This window comes from Oncorhynchus nerka, linkage group LG22, assembly GCF_034236695.1.
Source record: "Oncorhynchus nerka isolate Pitt River linkage group LG22, Oner_Uvic_2.0, whole genome shotgun sequence".
Taxonomy (NCBI): Eukaryota; Metazoa; Chordata; class Actinopteri; order Salmoniformes; family Salmonidae; genus Oncorhynchus; species Oncorhynchus nerka.
Genome location: NC_088417.1, coordinates 88,121,749 through 88,141,951, shown reverse-complemented (window position 1 = coordinate 88,141,951; position 20,203 = coordinate 88,121,749). Strand labels below are relative to the sequence as shown.

Sequence of the window (20,203 nt, the reverse complement as noted above, 5' to 3'; positions counted from 1 at the left end):
GTGCACATAGCCTGTCTTCTCTTGAGAGCCAGGTCTGCCTTCGGCTGCCTTTCTCAATGGCAAAGCTATGCTCACTGAGTCTGTACATAGTCAAAGATTTCCTTAATTTTGGGTACTCTCTGTTTAGGGCCAAATAGCATTCTAGTTTGCTTTGTTTTTTTGATACTTCTTTCCAATGTGTGAATTATTAATATTTTTGTTTTCTCATTATTTGGTTGGGTCTAATTGTTTTACTGTCTTGGGGCTCTGTGGGGTCTGTTTGTGTTTGTGAACAGAGCTCCAAGACCAGCTTTCTTAGGGGGCTCTTCTCCAGGTTCATCTCTCTGTAGGTGATGGCTTTGATATGGAAGATTTGAGAATCGCTTTTGATAATTAGTGGGTATCAGCCTAATTCTGCTCTGCATTATTTGGTGTTTTACATTGTACACGGATGATATTTTTGCAGAATTCTGCATGCAGAGTCTCAATTTGGTGTTTGTCCCATTTTGTGAATTCTTGGTTGGTGAGCGGACCCCAGACCTCACAACCATAAAGGGCAATGGGTTTTATAACTGATTCAGTATTTTTAGCCAGATCCTAATTGGTATGTCAAATTTTATGTTCCTTTTGATGGCATAGAAGGCCCTTCTTGCCTTGTCTCTCAGATTGTTCACAACTTTGTTGTAAGGGATTTCTTCCATTGATGGAGAGGCGGACCAAAGCGCAGCGTGGTTATTTTGATTCATGTTTTAATAAATCACTTCACATGAACAAACTAACAAAAACAAGAACCGTGAAAACCCAAACCAGCCCTATCTGGTGCAAACCACAGAGACAGGAACAAGGACAATCACCCACAAAACCCAACACCAAACAGGCTACCTAAATATGGTTCCCAATCAGAGACAATGACGAACACCTGCCTCTGATTGAGAACCATATCAGGCCAAACATAGAACTAGACAAACTAGACATGTAACATAGAATACCCACTCAGCTCACACCCTGACCAACCAAAACATAGAAACATACAAAGCAAACTATGGTCAGGGTGTGACATTTGTGGAAGTTACCTGTGGTGTTGATGTTCAGGCTGAGGTATGTATAGGTTTTTTGTGTACGCTAGGGCAGTGGGTCCCAAACTTTTTATAGTCCCGTAACCCTTCAAACATTCAACCTCCAGCTGCGTATCCCCTCTAGCACCAGGGTCAGCGCACTCTCAAATGTTGTTTTTTTGCCATCATTGTAAGCCTGCCACACACACACACTATATGATACATTTATTAAACATAAGAATGAGTGTGAGTTTTTGTCGGACCAGGGCACAAATAATAATTTAATAATAATAATCAATAATTTAGGTTAATGAGAAGGGTGTGCTTGAAAAGTTGCACATGAATCTGCAGTGTTGGATTGTATTGGAGAGAGTCTCAGTCTTCAATCATTTCCCACACACAGTCTGCGCCTGTTTTTAGTTTTCATGCTAGTGGGGGCCGAGAATTCACTCTCACATAGGTATGTGGTTGAAAAGGGCATCAGTGTCTTAACAGTACGATTTGCCAATGCAAGAAACTCTGAGCACAGCCCTATCCAAAATCTGGCAGTGGCTTCTGATTAAATTACATTTTCACAGAACCACTTGTTGATATTTCAATGAGGCTCTCTTGTTCAGATATCGCTAAGTCGACTGGAGGCAGGGTATGAAAGGGATCATGAATCCAGTTGTTTGTGTCGTCCGTTTCAGGAAAGTACCTGCGTAATTGCTCACCCAGCTCACTCAGGTGCTTCGCTGTATCACATTTGACATTGTCCGTAAGCTTGAGTTGATTTGCCCTTAAAGAAATCATACAATGATGGAAAGACCTGTGTGCTGTCCTTGTTAATGCAGACAGGAAAGACCTGTGTGCTGTCCTTGTTAATGAACACAGAAAAGAGCTCCAACTTCTAAATCATAGCCTCAATTTTGTCCCTCACATTGAATATAGTCGCGGAGAGTCCCTGTAATCCTAGGTTCAGATCATTCAGGCGAGAAAAACATCACCCAGATAGGCCAGTTGTGTGAGAAACTCATCATCATGCAAGCAGTCAGACAAGTGAAAATGATGGTCAGTAAAGAAAACTAAGCTCGTCTCTCAATTATAAAAACAACGTGTCACTACTTTGCCCCTTGATAACCAACTCACTTCTGTACGTTATAAAAGTGTTACATGGTCGCTGCCCATATCATTGCATAATGCAGAAAATACACGAGAGTTCAGGGGCCTTGCTTTAACAAAGTTAACCATTTTCACTGTAGTGTCCAAAACGTCTTTCAAGCTGTCAGGCAGCAAGAGCCTCTCGGCCAAATGGCGTCGGGAGCAATTTGGTAAAAAGCCAAATGGACATTTGCTTAGTACATTGTTTTCGCTAAGGAAATGTACTCACTCTGTCTCTCTCTCTCTCTGCTGTTTGAAGAAAAAAATGTGTTCAAAACTATTCAACTATTGTCTTTCTCTCTTTTTGAGTCAACTACTCACAACATTTTATGCACTGCAGTCATCCTCCTGAAGTTGTCGTAATTACTGTGTCTATGGAAGGGAATGAGAACGATGAGCCTACTTGGTTCTTGTATTGAGGTCTGTACCCAGAGGAAGACGGAAAATATCTGTCCTCTGGCTATACCATAGTGTTACCTTAGAGGATGCTATTAAAGCTACTGTAGACCTTCATTGCAAACCAGTGTGTTTTAATTAGTTATTTGGTGACGTGAATATATTTAGTATAGTTTAATCTAAAAAGGATAACTTTTTAATGTTTCACTATTTTTATTTTTATGACATTCACTGAGTAGGATGGTCCTCCCTTCCACTGAGGAGCCTCCACTGATTCACATCATCCTTTTAGTTTCATATGAGTCGTATACCAACATCTGACATCAAGGGACTTTTAGCAATGGCCAAGAATACACTGAAGGGAGCAATAAAAAAATCCAATAGGTTCTTGAAGGAGCATTATTATGACATGCCAAGTTTCCACTGAACTGAATTCGTAAATGACATCATAATAACAGATATCAATCATTGCAATTACATGTGCATGCATGTTTTGCTCTGTGTGTGTGTGTGTGTGTGTGTGTGTGTGTTGTGTGTGTGTGTGTGTGTGTGCAATTTCACAGACATCCATGCACGCATACACACCCCGGAAATTTGCACTAAAGCTCCCAAACACCAAGCAGTCTCATATCAGGCTGTAAATCTAGATGATTGTGGGGCTAAGTTGTCCCTCTCTGATCTGTTGTCCCTAAGTTGTTCTCCTCCCTACAGTTTAGCCATAATAGCATTGGCCTTCAAAGCCCTGTTGTTCTGGGCAGTGGGGGTGGTGGGGGGTATGTGCAAAACATTTTTTCTTCATGCTCTGCTGACGAGTATTTTTCTCCGCTCATACAGGACTAATAAAGGCCTAGTGCACTAATTTAGTGGATTTTTGTATATATTGTGATTTATCGAGGGGGGGGGGGGGCTATATATCACCCTAATGATACTGTTGAGCTAGCATTGGATTTTCTCTTTCTTTCTGGGTGAGTCTTTTTGGACCATTAGCGCTGCGGCGATGCTAAAATATTTCTGGTTCCGCTACACAGAGCCTGTATGAAATGTGTAAGTGTGTGTGTGTGCTGTGTGTGTGTGTGTTTGTGTGTGTAAGGGTGTGTTGCCAGTGCCAGAGGCAATCAGAGGAGTGCAGAGAGCCTGGCAAAGGACCTGAGCGTCAGTGGAGAGAGGGGAGAGAGAGAGAAAGGGGGAAATGGATGAACAGACAGACAGACTCTTTCACTTGACTGCATGACATCTGTCAGAATTGAAGGATGTTCCACCAAGCAGTGCAGACACTTGGACAAACCCAAAACAAACACGTCCGACACCATGTCTTCCATTAATATATTTAATAAACTAAATTAGGCTATGACTATGAGCAAGGCCATTCAAGCTGATATTTGCTCTCATATTGAAAACATTGAACACAGAAGTACGCTCTTAGAAAAAAGGGTTCCAAAAGGGTTCTTTGCAGAGGGATAGAGTTCTACCAATACATATTTTCTTATGAAGAACCCTTTTTGGAAGACAAGGGTTATTTGCCAAAGGGTTTATAGGCAAAGGGTTTACCTTTTTATCCTAAGAACCGTTTTTGGAAGAAAGGGTTCTTTGATGATTCTTTGTAAGGCAAGAAGCCCACTGGGTGTAGACGTCAGTTCAACGTTCAAGACGAAATTCCCTTACGTTGATGACTTTTTGCAAATACAATCAGTTTTCCACGTTGATTCAACGTCATCACATGGAATTGTTTGGTTGAAATAACGTGGAAACAACAATGATTCAACTGGTTTTGGTTTTAAACTGCAGCTGGCCCAGAACAGTGCGGTATGTCTTGCTCTTCATTGTAATCAGAGGGCTAATATACAGTGCATTCGGGAAGTATTCAAACCGCTTAACTTTTTCCACATTTTGTTACGTTACAGCCTTATTTTAAAATGTATTAAATTGTTGTTTTTTTCTCATCAAACTACACACAATACCCCATAATTTATTTTACCTTTATTTAACTAGGCAAAAAAAAATCTTATTTTCAATGACGGCCTGGGTTAACTGCCTTGTTCAGGGGCAGAACAACAGATTTGTACCTTGTCAGCTCGGGGGTTTGAACTTGCACCCTTCCGGTTACTAATCCAACGCTCTAACCACTAGGCTACCCTGCCGCCCCATGACAAAGTAGAAACTGATTAGGAAACTTTTGCAATTGTATTGAAAATAAAAAACTGAAATATCACATTTACATACGTATTCAGACCCTTTACTTAGTACTTTGTTGAAGCACCTTTGGCAGCAATAACAGCCTAGAGTATTCTTGTGTATGACGCTACAAGCTTGGCACAACTGGAGTTTTTTCCATTCTTCTCTGCAGATCCTCTCATGCTCTGTCAGGTTGGATCGGGAGCGTCACTGCACAGCTATTTTCAGGTACTTAGCTCCGTTCATCTTTCCCTCGATCCTGACTAGTCTCCCAGTCCATGTCGCTGAAACGCATCCTCACAGCATGATGCTGCTGCCACCACCATGCTTCACCGTAGGGATGGTGCCAGGTTTCCTCCAGAAGTGACGCTTGGCATTCAGGCCAAAGAGTCCTTTAGGTGCCTTTTGGCAAACTCCAAGCGGGCTGTCATGTGACTAACTGAGGAGTGGCTTCCGTCTGGCCACTCTACCATAAAGGCCTGATTGGTGGAGTGCTGCAGAGATGGTTGTCCTTCTGAAAGGTTCTCCCATCTCCAAAAGAGGAGCTCTGGAGATCTGCCAGTGACCATCGGGTTCTTGGTCACCTCCCTGACCAAGGCCCTTCTCCCCCGATTGCTATAAATAAGTTTCTATAAATAAGACCTCAAAGAAAGGACATATGATATATGTAATGTCATAAAGGGTTTCATTTGAAATACTAATAAGACTTGTGGAACTGTTCATAGAGGGTTCTAGGAAGAACCCTTCATAGAGTGTTCTTGGAAGAACCTTTAGATGATAAAAATATTCTTGGTAGAACCATTTATAGAGGGTTCTAGGAATAACCCTACATAGAGGCAGTGGTGTGAAGTACTTAAGTAAAATACTTTAAAGTACTACTTAAGTAGTTTTGAGGGTATCTGTACATTACTATTTATATTTTTGACAACTTTTACTTCACTACATTTCTAAAGAAAATGATGTACTTTTTACTCCATACGTTTTCCCTGACACCCAAACGTACTCGTTACATTTTGAATGCTTAGCAGGACAAGAAAATGGTCCAATCCACTCACTTATCAAGAGAACATCCCCGGACATCCCTACTGCCTCTGATCTGGCGGACTCACTAAACACACATGCTTTGTTTGTAAATGATGACTGAGTGTTAGTGTGCCCCTGGCTATCCGTAAATTTAAAAAAAGAAAAGAAAATGGTGCCATCTGGTTTGCTTAATATAAGGAATTTTAAATGATTCATACTTTTGATACTTAAGTATATTTAAAACAAAACACTTTTAGACTTTTACTCAAGTAGTATTTTCTATTAAGGTATCGTTACTTTTACTCAAGTATGAGTATTGGGTACTTTTACCACCACTGCATAAAGGGTTCTAGGTAGAACCCTCAGCGAAGGGCTTTAGGGTTCCCCTATGGGGATAAAACGTAAAGCCCTATATGGTTCTACTTAGCATCTTTTTTTCTAAAGGTGTAGCAAAGCATTAGCGTAAGTAGTGTGTTAGCTGTATATCAAATAAGCAGGTAGCCATTGGCTGGCTATTCACTTTCTATTTCTCTGAGTATGAAAGTCACCACTGAAATATTGTCTCGAGACAGTAACCCTTTGACGCATTAAAAGGACAGAATGAATAAAAGAGAGCTCTAAGTCTGAGCACTTGCACACTACAGCAAGTCATTAAAACAGAAAGCCCCTTTGCCAACAGAAATAAAGTTTCTCATTAATTGAGCTCCTATCTCAAGTGGTGGTTGTGTTGTTTGTCTCTAGTTTCAGTACTGTGTCAATAGACTGCAGGCACTCAGAGCAGCACTTTGTAAGGGCAATGTAATGTGCAATGTGAAAGTTTGTGTGTGTGTGTGTGTGTGTGTGTGTGTGTGTGTGTGTGTGTGTGTGTGTGTGTGTGTGTGTGTGTGTGTGTGTGTGTGTGTGTGTGTGTGTGTGTGCGTGTGCCTACGTTCACGTGTTTGTGGAGCAGTATGTTTCAGCCCATGTTAATTTGAGAAGACTTGAGCGGGCAGAGAGAGGCTGTGAAACTATGCTTCCTTCAAAACAACCTCGTTAACTTCTTTCACCCAGGAACACTGAGGTCAGTCTTAGTATGAGAACCGTGAGAAAGTTTATTGGCAATATTATCCCTACAAGCCCATTTAATTTAAACGGACAGAGAGAGAGTCGTTCCACCTCAAAAATCACCAGAAAGAGAACTTCATCACCCACTATCTCAGATTGTTCAGAAACTAGTTAGAAACAGATCAGATTAGTATTACTGCAACATTATTTTGTTTAAACTTTTCTAATAATGACTAATCTCCCCAAAAAACACTTATCTATTCAATGTTTATGTATTCCTATTGGTTGGTTGAATTTACATGAGTTATGCTTGCAGATAAGGAGAACAAGGTGAAGGGATCCTGAGAGGATTTGTGTGAGTAGTAGATCTGTGCCAGCACAGGGGGATAGGCCAATGAGTGATACAGTATAGGCTTCCGCAAGATTGGCTTTATAGCATTCATAGCAATAGTTATCAACCGTACAGCAGGGATGGAATGTAAGTTACAAAAAATAGAGTTTGTGGTGGCAGATTCAGAGAAGTATTTGGTTGTACGAGATTTGACGTCAGAAGAGTTTTATATACAGTACCAGTCAAACGTTTGGACACACCTACTCATTCAAGGGTTTTTCTTTATTTGTAATGTTTTCTACATTGTAGAATAATAGTGAAGACATCAAAACTATGAAATAACACATACTTGAGATTCTTCAAAGTAGCCACCCTTTGCCTTGATGACAGCTTTTCACACTCTTGGCATTCTCTCAATCAGCTTCATTAGGTAGTCTCCTGGAATGGATTTCAATTAACAGGTGTGCCTTCTTAAAAGTTAATTTGTGGAATATCTTTGCTTCTTAATGTGTTTGAGCCAATCAGTTGTGTTGTGACAAGGTCGGGTGGTAATACAGAAGATAGCCCTATTTGATAAAAGACCAAGTCCATATTATGGCAAGAACAGCTCACATAAGCAAAGAGCAAAGACAGTCCATCATTACTTTAAGACATGAAGGTCAGTCAATCTGGAAAATTTCAACAACTTTGAAAGTTTCTAGAAGTGCAGTCGCAAAAACCGTCAAGCTCTATGATGAAACTGGCTCTCATGAGGACCGCCACAGGAAAGGAAGACCCAGAGTTACCTCTGCTGCAGAGGATAAGTTCATTAAGTTAACTGCACCTCAGATTGCAGCCCAAATAAATGCTTCACAGAGTTCAAGACACATCTCAACATCAACTGTTCAGAGGAGACTGTGTATCAGGACATCATTGTCGAATTGCTGCAAAGAAACTCATACTAAAGGACACCAATAAGAGGAAGAGACTTGTTTGGGCCAAGAAACACCAGCAATGGATATTAGACATCTGTCCTTTCGTCTTATGAGTCCAAATTTTAGATTTCTTGTTCTAACCGCCGTGTCTTTGTGAGACACAGTGTGGGTGAACGGATAATCTCAGCATGTGTATTTCCCACCGTAAACCATGGAGGTGGATGTGTTATGGTGTGGGGGTGATTTGCTGGTGACACTGTCTATGATTTATTTAGAATTCAAGGCACACTTAACCAGCAAGGCTACCACAGCATTCTGCAGCGATACGCCATGCCATCTGGTTTGCTCAGCATATGTGGGAACTCCTTCAAGGCTGTTGGAAAAGAATTCCAGGAGAAGCTGGCTGAGAGAATGTCAAGAGTGTGCAAAGCCGTCATCAAGGCAAAGGGTGGCTATTTGAAGAATCTCAAATATAAAATAAGTCGGAATTTAACATGCAGCATAGCCAAATACATTTAAACTCAGTTTCACAAATCCTGACATTTAATCCAAGTAAAAATTCCCTGTCTTAGATCAGTTAGGATCACCACTTTAATTTAAGAATGTGAAATGTCAGAATAATAGTTCACATTCCCAGTGGGTCACAAGATACATACACTCAATTAGTATTTGGCAGCATTGCCTTTAAATTGTTTCACTTGGGTCAAACTTTTCAGGTAGCCTTCCACAAGCTTCCCACAATAAGTTGGGTGAATTTTGGCCCATTCCTCCTGACAGAGCTGGTGTAACTGAGTCAGGTTTGTAGGCCTCCTTGCTCGCACACGCTTTTTCAGTTCTGCCCACAAATTTTCTATTGGATTGAGGTCAGGGATTTGTGTTTGCCACTCCAATACATTGACTTTGTTGTCCTTAAGCCATTTTACCACAACTTTGGAAGTATGCTGGGGGTCATTGTCCATTTGGAAGAGCCATTTGCGACCAAGCTTTAACTTCTCAAGACTGATGTCTTGAGATGTTGCTTCAATATATCCTCATAATTTTCCATTCTCGTGATGCCATCTATTTTGTGAAGAGCACCAGTCCCTCAAAGCACCCCCACAACATGATGCTGCCACCCGTGTTTCACGGTTGGGATGGTGTTCTTCGGCTTGCAAACCTCTCCCTTTTTCCTCCAAACATAACGGTGGTCATTATGGCCCAAAAGTTATATTTTTGTTTCATCAGACCAGAGGACAATTTCTCCAAAAAGTACAATCTTTGTCCCCATGTGCAGTTGCAAACCGTAGTCTGGCTTTTTTATGGCGGTTTTGGAGCAGTGGCTTCTTCCTTGCTGAACGGCCTTTCAGGTTATGTCGATATAGGACTCATTTTACTGTGGATATAGATACTTTTGTACTTTTTTTCCTCCAGCATCTTCACAAGGTCCTTTGCTGTTATTCTGGGATTCAATTGCACTTTTCGCACCAAAACACGTTCATCTATAGGAGATAGAACATCTCCTTCCTGAGCGGTATGACAGCTGCGTGGTCCCATGGTGTTTATACTTGCGTACTATTGTTTATACAGATAAATGTGGTACCTTCAGGCTTTTGGAAACTGCTCCCAAGGATGAAACCAGACTTGTGGAGGTCTGCAATTGTTGTTGTTGAGGTCCTGGCTGATTTCTTTTGATTTTCCCATGATGTCAAGCAGAGGCACTGAGTTTGAAGGTTGGCATTGAAATACATCCACAGGTACATCTCCAATTGACTCAAATTATGTCAATTAGCCTATCAGAAGCTTCCAACGCCATGACATCATTTTCTGGAATTTTCCAAGCTGTTTAAATGCACAGTCAACTCAGTGTATGTAAACTTTTGACCCACTGGAATTGTGATACAGTGAATTATAAGTGAAATAATCTGTTTGTAAACCATTTTTGGACAAATTACTTGTGTCATGCACAAAGTAGATGTCCTAGTTTGTTAGCAAGAAATCTGTGGAGTGGTTGAAAAACAAGATTTATTGACTCCAACCTAAGTTTATGTAAACTTCCGACTTCAACTGTGTGTATATATATATATATATCTGCTAAATGACTTAAATGTAAATGTAAATATATATATATATATATATATATATATATATATATATATACATACATACATAGATACATACATAGGTCTTAATTGAAAGGAAATAACCCAGTAATCATGCGGTTCTCCAGGAATTGAGTTTGACAGCCCTGGACAAAGGTGTTGGACTGACTGTCATAGGGAGTATGAGCCTGGCTACCCATCAAATTTGCTTAAGTATGATATTATACAGTTATAAATAGAATTATGTCAGACTGATCATATTTAGTCATAAAAAAATTACCAGGAGTAGGGTGGATTTCAATAGAATGTCACCTTGGGGAACACCCTATCCAGGTTTGCCAGCCTGGGATGCGCACTACCCAAGATGGCTGTAGGTCCGGTGGGTCCTGTCTGGTGTGTCCTGTCCATGACCTATGAATGTAGACACAGAGAATGTGAATAAATACAGTCATTACAGAACACTATTACAGGCACCTTCCTAATGCCTATTAATAAATGTATACATTTTTTCCATCATTCACACTATGAAAATAGATACTTGATATGAATAGCCTATCCAATATCATAGCTTAGGCTACATTATATAGCATAATATGCCTTTTTAGAAGTAATTGTGTTGACATTCTGGAAGGGATCAGATTAACACATACATTGTAGTAACTAATTACCTTACTGAGTTGATGTTTTCACGTTCTTTCAGTGGTAGTCTACTTAGTGTACTGCTCAGTCTGTCAAAGTCGCCCTTTTTTTCTTTATTTCATGATGTGCAACGCGGTATACCAATGCAATGGTGTGTATCTCTTTTACAATGTCAATGACGCAACTTTAGCTATATTTTCTTAAATCTGAAAACGAGCAATTCTACCCATGTGTGCCTGTCGTGCTGACGTCACTTCCGTGCAGTACAGCGTTCATGTTTGACAACAAGCCCTAGCCACTGAGATTCTGAAGACTGTACTGTCTTTGCCCAGGCTACGTGTATTTTGGGAAGCTATTTTGCCCCCTAGAATCGTCCAACGATGGCTAAATTACAATATCTGAATGTGTATCTAACTGAGCGTTTGATGCAAGCTGCGGAGGAGATACTTAGAGTGGTCGGAGACACAATCTCTGAGTACCAGGAAGAAATAGCACGGACAAAGCGAGAAAACCAATATCTGAAACGCCACTTGATCACACCGGTCTTACCGGGTATGTAGCTAGCTCGACATTACACAAATTAGCTATAGGGATAGAAACGTGTTAAATTGTATTCTGCAGTATTTGAATGTTTAGGGCAGAGAGACGGTGTATCCCACCCCTCGCCCCTACCAACTCGCTCTGAGGGCCCTGGTCATGGCTGGAAGGAATTCAGCTTGTGCCAAATTAATGTCAAAAGTTGATGTTTTATTTATTTTTTGCATTTGAGCATACCTTAACCATTTTCCTAACATTAACCTAATTAACCTAACTTGCTGAGTACATGTTCCTAGCCTGCTACAAAAAGTAAAATCGGACATTAATTTGACAAAAGCTGGACCGAGGGCCCTCAGTTTCCCCATGTTGCTGGCGAAATCCGAGGGTGACTTCCAGAGAGTGATGAGGGGGTCATTAAACCCATCAACTTTGGGACACTGGTGACTTGAATGATGCAATTCATGTTACACTTTGAAATAATAAAACAAGCATGAAACTCTTATTTACAAATCCACCCTGTCGTTTTACAAGATATAAACCTCAGTAACAGTTAAACATTACATTTTGTGAGGTATTTAATCTTTTACATGTATCAAAAATCAGACAAACAAATGCACTTGGCATATAATAATGCCTTCTCATCACACCAACACGGTTTTGGTACACCAGAAGTACATTCATTTCCAATGAACACTGTTTGCCTTGCAGCATTGCGTTGCTGAGGCAATTGGTTATCGGAGAGTCTAATTATCCCCTACACCCTCCATAATTTTCACACCCTCAGCTTTAGGACACTTGTGCATATGGGGGAGGTGTGCGTGAACTCGCAAATAGAGGGGCGAGGGGAAGGCGAGATTTGAGATTCAGACAGAGACATAGATATTCCATTCCCAGAACAAGCTAGCTAACACAATGTTGGTCTTTTCAATCAAACGTCAACAGCTGTCATTACTTTCACTGACATCATTTATTGTCTTCTTTCCAACAGCTCCTCAGCCCATTCTCTCTTGTGTCTCAGAGCAGCAAACTCCCCCTGAGCAACAGCGCTGTGAGCAGGAGTGGAGCCCAAGTCTGGGGCAGGAGGATACAGAGCCCACACAGATCAAAGAGGAAAAGGGTGAACTCAGGACCCGTCAAGAGGTAGAGCAGATTCAAGGGCCGGAGGCTGATACCAAAGAAGACTCCATAATCATTCCTCTCTGTGTGAAAGGTGACTGTGATCAGGAGCCACCTCAGCCCACACATCTTCTCCAAACTGTGGAGAACAGAGAGAAGTACTCTCTACTGACCAACACAACTGGACAGATCAAAACAGAACCTGATGGAGAGGGCTATGGAGTATCACTATCAGAACCAACCAGTGACTCCCCTCAGTCTCAGCCCCTCTCTGCAGTAAATCCAGACTGTTCTAGAACACAGAGTGAGAACACTGAAAGTGTTCCGAGAGATCCAGAAAGGAGACCAGAGGAGGACACCCAGACACACTCATGTACTCAGTGTGGTGCTGTGTTCTGTGAGCTATCCCAACTGAAGGCACACATGCTATCCCACACAGAACCACACAGTGGTGACACTAGTCACAGGCAAATCCTCTGCACAGTCTGTTGGAAGTCATTCACCTCTACCAGTTACCTCAAGGTCCACCTGCGTTCTCACACTAAGGATAAGCCCTTCCACTGTGGTGTGTGTGGCAAGAGCTTCAGCTACTCAGGCAGGTTCAGGGAGCACCAGCGCATCCACACGGGAGAGAGACCATACCGCTGCCACGTGTGTGGTAAACGCTTCAGCCAGTCAGTCCATCTGAAGACCCACCTGAGGGTCCACACGGGGGAGAAACCCTACTCCTGTCCTGTCTGCGGGAAAGGATTCAGTCAGTCCAGCCATATCAAGGGACACCTCAGAACTCACACCCGAGGAAGGTAGCACAAATATGCCTTGGAGTGGAAAGACCCTATGAGGGGATAGACAAAGCCTTTCCCTTAAGCAACATGGGAAGTCATACTGAGGAGTCTATGGTCTCATTTACATGGCTTATCTAGTTTGTGTTACTTCCCTGTCAAGATAAAGGTTAAATAAAAATGTTCTCATAGTACCCAGCATTTTGGAAGAGAAAGAGATAGAACTGAAGAGAAGGAATGTCTAATTCTACATTTAATTGAAAGACTAGAGGACTATAGAATGTGTCATGTTTTGCAGACTGAGGCACCTCATGTCTGCATTGATTTGAGAGAGCTGCTCATGAACATGCTATGAAAATACTTGACTTGAACGCATCCCCTCGTGGATCAATAACATTATGTTAGAGAGAAATATAATGTTAATTTCTTCCTCTTAAAGATTTAAATTGGAGCTGGTTGGTCTCCTTGCAAATAAACTAACTCTGTCATATTGATTAAGCATGTGTGGGAATATTTATTTCTGAATGTCTGCTTCCGAAGAAGGAAAGAAAACTCACATCAGGTCAACATTAGCTAGAATGACCAGTGGGACGATTGTTACAGACAGCCCATCCTCACCAATGTTCTTATAAAACCATGTTTGAACACTAAATGGTATAATTGAATTATCTCTCACCCAGGAACACAAAGGTCAGTCTTAGTACGAGAACTGCGAGGGAGTTAATTAGAGCAATATTATCCCTGTTTTTATTTTACACACCCATTTCTTGAGAGAGAGAGAGAGAGAGGTGTAAAGTTGACATAGGGTTTTCTAATGCACACAAATTTACCTCCCATTAAGTTTTCTTAAATCATGTCAAGTTATTTATCATTGTAGGATACACTTTCGTCTAGTAGTGTGTGAATCAATGTACAGTGTTTATTTTTATGGTAGGCCTTGGATCTTACGGTACCTCTGAGCTGAATAACTGTTAGAGGTCGCCCTCTAGTGGAAAAGAAGACAAGGTGAAAAATAAAGATGGCTAAAATCAGCCACCAAATTCAAGGCCGGCCGCAGTACTGTAGGCATTGTATGCGGAAAACAGGATCCCCATTATAGTGAAGGGAAATGTAAATCTTCGTGGTCAATCTTCATATAAATAAATACACATTTTAAAGACAATCATGGTACCAATAATTGCTTCTATTACACCAGATGTATGTCCTTGAACAGATTATTTTAAAATCCCATACAGAATGAGTTAAGGATAATTTAGTAACTAATGGCAGCCTTACAGAGGGGGCATCACTTATTTTATGCCATTTCGCCCAGTGGGCGGTGTTATATATCAGGGTGGGTTGAAAAGTGCAAGGACTGTCCGATGAGCATCTGTGTTCAACCGAGAACTCTCAGCCTGGGACTAAATTCATAATTGACATCATTGTGGTGGGTTTGTACTTTCATATTAGTACATAATTTTGCTTTATTTGAACTAACGATAGCTATTTACAGTTGAAGTCAGAAGTTTACATACATTAAGGTTGGAATCATTAAAAATAGCTTTTCAACCACTCAACAAATGTCTTGTGAAGAAACTATAGTTTTGGAAAGTCGGTTAGGACATCTACTTCGTGCATGACACAAGTAATTTTTCCAACAATTGTTTACAAACAGATTATTTCACTTATATAATTCACTGTATCACAATTCCAGTGCGTCAAAAGTTTACATACACTGAGTTTACTGTGCCTTTAAACAGCTCAGAAAATTCCAGAAAATGATGTCATGGCTTTAGAAGCTTCTGATAGGCTAATTGACATAATTTGAGTCAATTGGAGGTGTACCTGCTGATGTATTTCAATGCCTACCTTCAAACTCAGTGCCTATTTGCTTGACATCATGGGAAAATCAAAAGAAATCAGCTAAGACCTCAGAAAATAAATTGTAGACCTCCACAAGTCTGGTTCTTCCTTGGGAGCAGTTTCCAAACGCCTGAAGTTACCACGTTCATCTGTACAAACAATAGTACGCAAGTATAAACACCATGGGACCAGGCAGCCATCATACCGCTTCTGTCTCCTAGAGATGAACGTACTTTGGTGCCAAAAGTGCAAATCAATTCCAGAACAACAGCAAAGGACCTTGTGAAGATGCTGGAGGAAACAGGTAGAAAGGTATCTATATCCACAGTAAAACGAGTCCTGTATCGACATAATCTGAAAGGCCGCTCAGCAAGGAAGAAGCCACAGCTCCAAAACCGCCATTAAAAAAAAGTCAGACTACGGTTTGCAGCTGCACATGGGGACAAAGATTGTGCTTTTTGGAGAAATGTCCTCTGGTCTGATGAAACAGAAATAGAACTGTTTGGCCATAATGACCACCATTATGTTTGGAGGAAAAAGGGGGAGGCTTGCAAGCCGAGAACACCATCCCAACCGTGAAGCACGGGGTGGCAGCATCATGTTGACTCCTTGCTGTCCCCAGTCCACCTGACTGTGCTGCTGCTCCAGTTTCAACTGTTCTGCCTTATTATTATTCGACCATGCTGGTCATTTATGAACATTTGAACATCTTGGCCATGTTCTGTCATAATCTCCACCCGGCACAGCCAGAAGAGGACTGGCCACCCCACATAGCCTGGGTCCTCTCTAGGTTTCTTCCTAGGTTTTGGCCTTTCTAGGGAGTTTTTCCTAGCCACCGTGCTTCTACACTTGCATTGCTTGCTGTTTGGGGTTTTAGGCTGGGTTTCTGTACAGCACTTTGAGATATCAGCTGATGTACGAAGGGCTATATAAATACATTTGATTTGATTTGATGTTGTGGGGGTGCTTTGCTGCAGGAGGGACTGGTGCACTTCACAAAATAGATGGCATCATGAGATTGGAAAATTAGGAGGATGGAAAATTATGAGGATATATTGAAGCAACATCTCAAGACATCAGTCTGGAAGTTAAAGCTTGGTCGCAAATGACTCTTCAAAATGGACAAAGACCCCAAGCATACTTCCAAAGTTGTGGAAAAATGGCTTAAGGACAACAAATTCAAGGTATTAGAGTGGCCATCACAAAGCCCTGACCTCCATCCTATGGAAAATTTGTGGGCAGAACTGAAAAAGCGTGTGCGAGCAAGGAGGCCTACAAACCTGACTCAGTTACACCAGCTCTGTCAGGAGGAATGGGCCAAAATTCAGGAATGGGCCTGCTGGACTGTTCACTAACACGGTACCTCCTTTAGTTTATCTGTTGGCCCCAGCCTCGAACTCAGGTCCTGTGTGTACCTAACTGATCCTCTCTTCCCATTCATCGCCATTTACCCGTTGTTGTCTTAACTCTCCTGATCAACACCTGTGATTGCTTTATGCCCCTCTCTAATGTCAATATGCTTTGTTTACTGCTGTTTTGGTTCATTCTTATTGTTTTATTTCACTGTAGAGCCCCCAGTCTTCTCAACATGCTCTTATAGCTCTTTTGTCCCACCCACACACATGCGGAGACCTCACCTGGCTTATCTGGTGCCTCCAGAGATGCAACCTCTCTCATCGTTACTCAATGCCTAGGTTTACCTCCACTGTTCTCACATCCTACTGTCATGACGTTGGCCTGGGGGTAGGTTTATGACAGTCATAAATACCTTTTCCCCCCTTTTTCCTCTCACTACCCTATTGATGTTACATTTGCAAAACCCATGGTTAACATAGAGATTCTGGGAACAGAAGGTGGAGGGAAATTAACTATATTCTGGTAATCCGACCAATTGAACATATGCGGTGGTACTTAATGAATATGATGTCAGTTCGGTTGTCATCTGAGACATTCTCATCAATGGTAAGATGACATAAACTCTACAGTGGAAAGTCTACACATCAGAGTTATCGGATTCACATGGAATTGTTGTTCAATTTAAATGTTTGAATATGAAATTAATCGTGATGGGATGATGGGATTTGTGTTTTCATAAGATAGGGCTCTGCTCAATCAGTGGCCAGCCCCTGTGAAGGGACATGGGCTATAAAACTTTCTAAACACACCCTCCTCTCCCTTCCTATATAAGCCCTTGATGACAATATAACCTCCTGTTCCGAGGACGTGAGGACGACGGTCCGATATCAGAATGGTTCCGATAATAACTACAGAACGAAGCCAACATCATCGTGAGCTTTGGTTGCGAATGGTATGAACTTTGAACTCTTATTCACTACAGAAGTGATACCTCCTAGCCGTTGAGTTAGCAACAGCCGCTGCAAACGAGGGTTGGGAAGGCACAGACAGAGTATCCCATCTACCACACAACAACGTTATTACACGTATTCAATTTACAGGCAGAGACCTTCTTCAAAGGACAAAGGACTCGGTTGGGCAACACGGCCTTCCATCAACCACCAACCTACCGAAGCGCAGCTCAGATTAAATATTTATTGCATTTTCCTTTTCCAAATGGGCAGTAATTTAGAATGCATAAGATACTGTATTTACGATAGCACAGCTTCGCCCTTTGTTCCTCAGTCATCCCGCTTTTTCACTCAAACTCAGCGCCTTTTCTTTTGTGTAACCAGCTGTCACCATCTGTTCCGCCCGCTAGGGACGTTTTCCTTTATGACGTAATTTGTAATCAAGTTATGATTTAATTATGTGTAATTCTGTGTGATTAGTTAGGTATTTAGTAAATAAATAATTAAACCCACTTTTGTATTGCTGATTCAAATTGTTAGCCAGGGTTCATGCAGATAACCAAGAATTTACAACTTTCAGATGAGACTGAAAAAGCTAGCCTTCGCTTTCCTAACTGCCTGTGTATATTGGTTCCTAACTTCCCTGAAAAGTTGCATATCGCGGGAGCTAGTTGATGCTATTGCAGTATGCCACAGGATGTTTTTGTGCTGGTAAAGGGCAGTCAAGTCTGGAGTGAACCAAGGGCTATATCTGTTCTTGTTTTTTGGTGGCCTTCCTAAGCCAGGATTCAGACATGGCTAGGACATCAGGGTTGGCAGAGTGTGGTAAAGCAGTGAATAAAAACCAATTTAGGGAGGAGGCTTTTGATCTTTACATGTATGAAACCAAGGCTTTTACGGTTACAGAAGTCAACAAATGATAGGGCCCGGGGAATAGGAGTGGAACTGGGTGCTACAGGGCCTGGGTTAACCTTTACATCTCCAGATGAACAGAGGAGGAGTAGGATAAGGGTACTGCTAAAGGCTATAAGAACTGGTCGTCTCGTGCGTTGGGGACAGTGAATAAAAGGAGCAGATTTCTGGGCGTGGTAGAATAGATTCAGGGCATAATGTACAGACAATGTTATGGTAGGATGTGAGTACAGTGGAGGTAAACCTAGGCGTTGAGTGATGATGAGAGAGGTTTAGTCTCTTGAGGCACCAGTTGAGCCAGTTGAGGTCTCCGCATGTGTGTGGGGTGGGAGAAAATAGCTATTTAAGGCATTTTGAGCGGGACTGAGTGCTCTACAGTGAATTAAAACAATAAGAAATAGCCAAGACAGCAGTAGACAAGGCATAATGACATTAGAGAGAGGCATAAAGCAATCACAGGTGTTGATCAGGAGAGCTAAGACAAAAATGGGTAAATGGCAATGAATGGGCAGAGAGGGTCAGTTAGATACATACTGGACCTGAGTTAGAGGCTGGGGCCGACAGGTAAACAAAATGAGGTACCGTGTTATTGAAATAGTCCAGGGGGCATCAGCAGTGTAGCCGAGTGATCATAGGGTCAAAAGAGCAGCAATAGGTGAGTCAGTGTGCCTTTCGGTAGTCACTACTACGCTAGGCGAGCAGGGGACACAGCGTTCAGAAAAGCTAGCGGGCCGGGGCTAGTGATGGTTCTTTGGAGACATCGTAACAGAATAGCCTGTTGAGACCACATTGGGTGATCACGTCGGCAGTCCAGTCGTGATGTGACGACAATAAAGGGTCCAGGCCAATTTGCAAAGGAAGTATTGTAGCCCTAGAATTAGCTGGTATATGGGCCTAGCTCGAGGCTAGCTCAAGACTAGCTGGTGCTTGCTTCGGGACAGAGGTGTTAGCTAACTGTAGCCACTCATTTGCAGCTAGCTAGCTGCGATGATCCAGTATAATGATCCAAAGCGGCAGGAATCTGGTGATATCGTAGAGATAAGCAGACCGATATGCTCTGGGTTGATATCACGCTTTGCAGACTGGAATGTGTTGTCCGAGCTAAGGCTGGCTGGTGACTGAGAAAAAGGTGAAGACTCTTGGCTAACAAAGACTAGTTGCTAGTTAGCTGGCTAGCTCCTAATGGAAGTTCCAGTTATAAGGAATAAAAATAGCAGATCCGTACCACATTGGGTGAGGCGGGTTGCAGGAAAGTATATTTAGTTCGTAGATAGAAAGTGAGATATATACGAAAAAGTCTGGCTATTAAGACATGGGATTAGACAAAGACAAACACACACGTCCTACTGCTACGCCATCTTGGCTAACTATTGCGGGTGTATTTCGCAATGACTGCTGCTATCAAGCCAATCTATTTCACTTTGGCTAATTAATGAAAATATATTAAACTGATCATGACTAGATTTCATCTCATTTCACTACTATTGGTTAGGGGCATATCCATTGAAAAGGACCCATGAGTACCAACATGTGATGGTCATAGGAGTATATCAAATTGGGTGTCAAATGAAATTTAAGAGTCTATATTTTGGGGAAATGAAGGCATAGATACATTTTTCCATCTTAAGAATTTGGCATAAGTAACGACTTTGATTTCTGGATAACAGATGGAAAAGGGGTCTTAGAAAACATCTACAGTGGGGAGAACAAGTATTTGAAACACTGCTGATTTTGCAGGTTTTCCTACTTACAAAGCATGTAGAGGTCTGTAATTTTTATCATAGGTACACTTCAACTGTGAGAGACAGAATCTAAAACAAAAATCCAGAAAATCACATTGTATGATTTTTAAGTAATGACATAAGTATTTGGTACATCAGAAAAGCAGACCTTAATATTTGGTACAGAAACCTTTGTTTGCAATTACAGAGATCATA

The 20,203-nt window shown here is 41.6% G+C and overlaps 1 protein-coding gene across 1 annotated transcript; it reads left to right on the top strand.

Annotated features, from left to right (window-relative positions):
• The first annotated feature begins 11,017 nt into the window (after positions 1–11,017).
• LOC115105950 (zinc finger and SCAN domain-containing protein 5B-like) lies at positions 11,018–13,700 on the top strand. The gene is made up of 2 exons (XM_029628482.2): positions 11,018–11,323; positions 12,297–13,700. Exons 1-2 carry the CDS (start codon positions 11,152–11,154, stop codon positions 13,229–13,231), a joined length of 1,107 nt encoding a protein of 368 aa, XP_029484342.1. The 5' UTR covers positions 11,018–11,151; the 3' UTR covers positions 13,232–13,700.
• Positions 13,701–20,203: the final 6,503 nt, after the last annotated feature.